General features: G+C 39.6%; 1 protein-coding gene across 4 annotated transcripts in view; it reads right to left on the bottom strand.

Annotated features, from left to right (window-relative positions):
• Window positions 1-305: 305 nt before the first annotated feature.
• The window catches only part of cep350 (centrosomal protein 350), a 29542-nt gene continuing 23760 nt past the window's right edge, over window positions 306-6087 (bottom strand). For all 4 annotated transcript variants that reach the window (XM_046870895.1, XM_046870896.1, XM_046870898.1 and 1 more), the window contains exons 36-39: window positions 2797-3210; window positions 2520-2666; window positions 2290-2412; window positions 306-2184 (exon numbers count right to left, since the gene is read on the bottom strand). In XM_046870895.1, coding sequence (XP_046726851.1) covers window positions 2020-2184; window positions 2290-2412; window positions 2520-2666; window positions 2797-3210 — 849 coding nt within the window. In that variant the 3' untranslated portion in view covers window positions 306-2019. The remainder of the gene's footprint in view (window positions 2185-2289; window positions 2413-2519; window positions 2667-2796; window positions 3211-6087) is intronic.

Genomic DNA, 6087 nt, shown 5'->3' with positions numbered 1-6087 from the left:
CATTGACCTTTTCACATAAGACCAGGCAGATTCGGACAGCTTTATTTCTTCTTAATAATTTAGGATTATTAATGATTTCAAACTGCACTTGGTAATTAGTCGGGTTATCTTTGTGTAAAATTTTAATTTGCTTGTTGTTCTAAATGATTTAAGTGTGGCAAATATGCAAAAAAAAAAAAAAAAAAAAAAAAGAGAAATTATAGAAAATTAATCAACAATCATCATCACTTTTAACCAATCACGGCCCAGAATTCATTAGCCACGATGACGTGTAAAATTTTCGGAATAAAGCCAGCAGACGTTTGTTACTTCAAATATCTCAGCTTTATTTACAGTTTGAAACAGGTGTAAAGGTTCACTATATACATGTGCACAAACCGAGCTGCGTCCTATCGCCCCGACTCCGCCCCAGACTCTGCCCCGACTCCACCCCACTCCTCAATACAGAAGTCGAGATGCTTCCAGGAGGCTGGGAGATCTTAAAAGCCGAAAATGTTCTCTCACACAAACACACATTTCATTAGCACAAGGTTAAAACTGGGTTCGGGCTCCGTACTAAACTAGGACTTGTAGGGAGACTGATTACTAGGAGTCTTTTTGAAAACAGAGACAGCCATTTTGTAAAAGCCCTTAACAAGGACAGATCTGAGGAGAAAGAGAGAGAGAGAGAGAGAGAGAGAGAGAGAGAGAGAGAGAGAGAGAGTAGAGCAGGGAATGATTACATTGTTACAGATCATGATTCATGATAAATTCCATAACACAGCAGCTAAACTGTGGAGACGATTTAGGACACGGCCCATTACAGTCTTAAAACATGAAAAACGTGAAAAGGTAGAGTTCCGGCTCGGTCCTAAACACATTCTCTAGGAAAATGTCTAGAGTGTGCAAGAAACCAGAATACTAGAGAAAAGCCCCAGTTCAGCCCTAAACACATGAGGTGCTCTCAGAAGTGTGAAACTGGGTCCCTGCGTAGCTACAAATATCTGCGTGGAAAGGTATAGATCCCTATTGAGTGAGAAATAGGGGTCGAAGTAGCAGGATCAGGACAGGGCCGAATGTCTGTACCAAGTAAATTTAAAGAGTGCATAAAAACAGGGTGAGCAGCAGAATCAGGACAAGGCTTATTTGGATTTCTTGGGTAAGGAAAAGTGACATCTTAAATGCAGGACCTGTATTGAAAAAAAAAAGAAAAAGAAAAGAAAGGTGTCGATTTAGGACACGACCACTTGAGGTTCTGTTCCAAATGAAGGTCAGGAGAGTGCGTGACTGTTTAAGGCGCCATACAATTAGAACACGACCCTGTTTTGATCTTGGAGTGTTTTTTTTTTGCTTTAACCTATGTGTCCCATTTAAACTAAGACACTACACTATGGAGTGCACACTCCACCAATTTATAATACAGCTGTTCTAATGCAGAGGTTTAAGAATTTCTAAAACGACGGCTCGGCACACCAGAGAGGAAGGCTTAAAACGGTTCTCCCCTTCCTAAAGGAGGGAGCCTAAACTTTGAGGCACTTAATATGGAGGTCGATAAATAGTGAGAGCGATTAAAGCACTAATCCCTCATCATGCACTCGTTTTCTTGATTTCCCGATCACTTCTAAATCATTTAATTCTTAAAGTCTATAGATCAATTTACTTTTTCATCTATCTCTAAAAATCATCTCGTCCTCAGTCTGCTCGGTTCCTCTCGGTTCTGCATGTGCTTTGACGTGGTTTTCACGCACGCTTAAATCATCTCTTTACACATTTTTCACATAATATTTTTTTAAAGACATTTTTTTTCTTTACAAATAAAAAAAAAAAAAAAAAACAGCACTAAGGCCAATATCGTACAGAGGGTAGATCCGGTTCAGTCCCAAATGCAGGAAGGATTTTAAAGGGAGCGATGGGAGATCTTAGCAGCAAAATCAGAACACGGCCCCATAGAGATCTCTCTGGGAACCCGGTGTTCCTGGCTCTGTCCTGAACAATGGCGCAGGGTGTAAAGGCTTGTTGTAGTAGACGTGTGTAAGAGGATCAGGATGGGGTTTGTGTGCATCTCCTCTCGTGGATGTTAGTAAGAACGTCCAAGGTGTCCTTCAGCAGCGTGTCGAGGATTCCGTCGGCCAGCTGCATCTTCACCAGCAGCTCGTCTTCGTCGTAGTTTACCCACAGAGCCTCTTCCTCATGGAGTTCCTGTACCTGCAATACACACACACACATTATTTCCATGTATGTGCGCATGTGTGTGGGCTGGCAGGGGTTTGTGTGTGTGTGTATGTATATTTATATGTGCGTATGTGTTACCAGGATGTGGTCGACTCTGTCTCTCTTCTTTCGGCCAAATTTAAGCATCTTCTGCCAGTCGGTTCTGTGGTTCTGCTCTTTATTCAGACCGAACAGCTTCAGAACCTCACTGCTGATGAAAGCCTACAAAATAAATAAATAAAATAAATAAACAAACAAACAAACAAATAATAAAAAAAAAACATCTTACACACATACCCAAATATACACACATATACATATATACGTGCCTGGACTTTAGCGAGGTCACTGGGGTCATCGATTCTATGGATGTAGGGTGAATTAACACGCCGTGGTTTGATCCACAGGGGACGATTAGCGTTGGGATCTTCGGCGTAGATTTCCTGCATTAACTCCCACACCAGGTCGAACACCGCCTGCAACACACACAATGGAGAAATGTGTTATTCCTATGTTAAATTCACCATAACATTAGTACGTGAGCATCACAAGATTCTCAGCTGTATTCCAAATGGAGTAGTGTTCCAAACATCGCACTACTCTGACCTGCTTGTAGCTGCGTACGCACTGCTCGCCACTTTCACCCCCCAGCAGTGTTTCTGAAGCCTGAGGTTTGGGCATGGCCGTCAGACTCTGATCACCACGCTCGATCCCGCAGCTCCTCCAGATCTCCAGCAGGGCGGCGCTCACCAACTCCTCCACCTCTCTAGCTTTGTGAGGGACCAACATTGCCACTGCAGCCTCCTCCTGCTGTTTGACATGTGGGAGTTTAGCTGCAGACGTGGACGTGAGCTCTTCCTGCCTTGGTTTGTTCTTGTGCTGAACGCGTTTGCGTGAGCTGAGGCCGAAGTCCTCGTCGAACCAGTCCTGTTCCTCGCCGAGCACATGCAGGAACTCGCGGTTCAGCTCCAGCTCGGCCAAACGCTGCACCAGCTCCTCCTGACCCAAAACCGGGCTCTCCTAATCATAAGCGATTACAAATTTACAAATAGAATTCAATTATTTTATTTATATTTTATTAACATATACCCCCCCTTTCAAAAAACAAACAAAACAAAAAACAACAACCTAGATTTAGCTAATATCAGCTCATGCCAGTTATTGCCATCTACTGGTAATATCCTGAAGTGCAGCAACTAAGGCTGTTAATCGATTAAATATTCAATCACGAATTATTGCATGATTGTTATGTGTTAACTAGTGATTAATAAATTTGATCTGTTCTAAAACAGATAAATGAATACTTTTAAAGTTTGTTTCTAAATCCAATCAACATGCACATGGACAAATATGGATGTTTTATGCAAATATTATTAGTGAAACCAAACTCAACATAAAGCATGAAGAGAAAATATTCTTGTAAATGGTAATATCTAAAGTAATTATGGTGTTTTAAATGAATAAATCATCAGTACACCAAACTGAACTTTTGCTATTATTTTTTTTTTTTAATCTGAATAATAGAAAGGACGTTGAGAATAAATGTTACGTTGAAGGTTTTAATTTCGTCTTTGTTTTTATTGTTTATATATTAATTAGGGATGCACCGAAATAAAAATTCTTGGCCGAAACGGAAAACCGAAAAAAGAGGAAAGCAAGGCCGAAAACACCGAAACACCGAAATAAATTATGGCAATTATTATTACCATTGCATTTATGGCTATGACTGTTTACTAAACTTACTAAAATCAAGGCATTTCAATTGCATAAATTAATATTAAAGTTTCAAAGAATTAATCAAATACAAATTATGAAAATATTTATTTATAGCACATTGCAGCAATGCACAGGATAAAATAAATTCAAATTTAGTCTTAAATGTTTAACTTTAATGCACTCATGTGTACATTAAATAATAATGTGAAGGCCCTCTGGCCTGCTAAAAGGTTGTTAAATTAAATATGTTCTTTCATAAAAACAAAGTGCATTCAGAACAAGTGCAACTGCTTAAAGATACAACAATACAACACTATCACTGGGAAACTTCCTGCCTTTTCAAAAACGTCCGCCACAGACGGAGTGCGCATGCTCGGAGGGGTTTTGCTTTTCTGTGCGTTTGCGTTCCTCTCATATTCAGCATAGCGATCGGGATGTTTGGATTCCAGGTGATAAATTAAACCCGACGTGGAGAAAGTATTCACAGACGAAATTTCGGCATTACATGTTTTGCAAATCGCTATCCGTGGGTCTTTCTCAGATATACTGAAATACGTCCACACCGCAGACATGTTGTTTTAGACATGCACGTGCAGGCAGCGGTTTCTGTTTGCGTCATCACAACAAACTGTTTCGGCCGTGGTGTTTCGGTGATCAAAGTCTTTCGGTGGCCGAATATTCGGTGCATCCCTAATATTAATACAAATCTTCATACAGAAATGCGTGCTGCATTAATTAAAAGATTTTTATTAATTAATTAATAAAATTAAGAATCTAAATGGAAATGAATCTGCGTTAACACGTTCATTTTGACAGCCAATAATGATTAATCAAAATTGTTAATATAACCCATCTTGCATCATTGCTTTTGTTTTTAAAAATGGTTTCTGAAAAGAAGAAAAAGAAAAAGTTTAATATAAATCAATAAATGATAAACAAAGCCTGCAGATGAACTTTGACCTAATATCACAGCGGCTTGTTTAAACAAGTAAATCATTTATGTTAAAAATAAATGAATAAATAAATCATTCACTAACTTTGACATTTTGAAGATTTAGAAATAGTTATTTATTTATTTAAACCTAGTCAAAAACACAAGCTAGATGTGAATTCTACTATTTATTTTTAAACATGGATTATCCTAATTTGTAATTTCAATATATACATATAGAACTGGTAGTACTGATTCAGTACTGAGTATTTGCTAGGCATGTAAAGCTAGATGAACACTTCTTGTGCTGCTCTTTACAAGCTCACAGACATACGTGATTGGCTAAAGCTGCTGTGACTGACAGAGGAGAGAGAATAAGTATGCCCATCCCATTCCAAAAACATGGCATCATCTCTTGTGCTTCAGTTAGCAACAGAACCTCCTGAACGGTCAGCATGTCAACCTGAAAAGACTTCTGTATGCCATTTAACCCAGTGTTCAGAGTTCTGGTTTTAATTTCGGGGCAATTATAATTAAAAATATAGCTGCAAGCAGCGATGGCGGGCCCTCGCACATTTGTGTATCGCTATACGGTGCCCCCCAGAAAACAATGCACGGTGTGCAAGTGCATCAAGTGGGTAAATATCAGTGGACTATTTTATGTTGTTACTGACCCATTTGGGGACTGTAAGTGAAAGAAACCTCACATTTTAGACAAAAAATCCACCTTTTGTGACTGAAACACTTCCTGGCGCCTGTTGGTGGCGCTATGTCCAAGATTCACAATAGGCACATCGATGCGATCGGAATCCTTGGCCGAACATACACACTGCGTGTCATCCGAATAAGACATTTTTTGCTTTAGATATTAGACACTTCCTGTTTCTCTGAATTCGCCATAAATTTGTCGCCTCGCCATGGCAGCACCGTTCAAAATATAAAAAAATCCCTTCACAATTTAGCAAGTGCAATGTCTCGGCATCATGTTCACCATGTTTGATGTCAATCGCATGAATTCCCTAGGAGAAGTATTTAAAAGTTCACCACATGCACTTTTGAAACCATCCAAAATGGCCGACTTACTGTTGGGCGGAGCTAATAGGTTTGATTGTGAAAGTTGTTCGGGTCGATGAGTTCTATATGCCTACCAACTCTCGTTCATGTGCGTACATGTTTGCCTGATCTGTGCACCAATATTTGTTTTTACATTACAGGGGGCGCTACAGAGCCCTATTGCCACGCCTATGTTC

The sequence above is a fragment of the Silurus meridionalis genome, chromosome 17, assembly GCF_014805685.1.
Source record: "Silurus meridionalis isolate SWU-2019-XX chromosome 17, ASM1480568v1, whole genome shotgun sequence".
Lineage (NCBI taxonomy): Eukaryota > Metazoa > Chordata > Actinopteri > Siluriformes > Siluridae > Silurus > Silurus meridionalis.
This window is presented reverse-complemented; position numbering and strand designations above follow the sequence as displayed.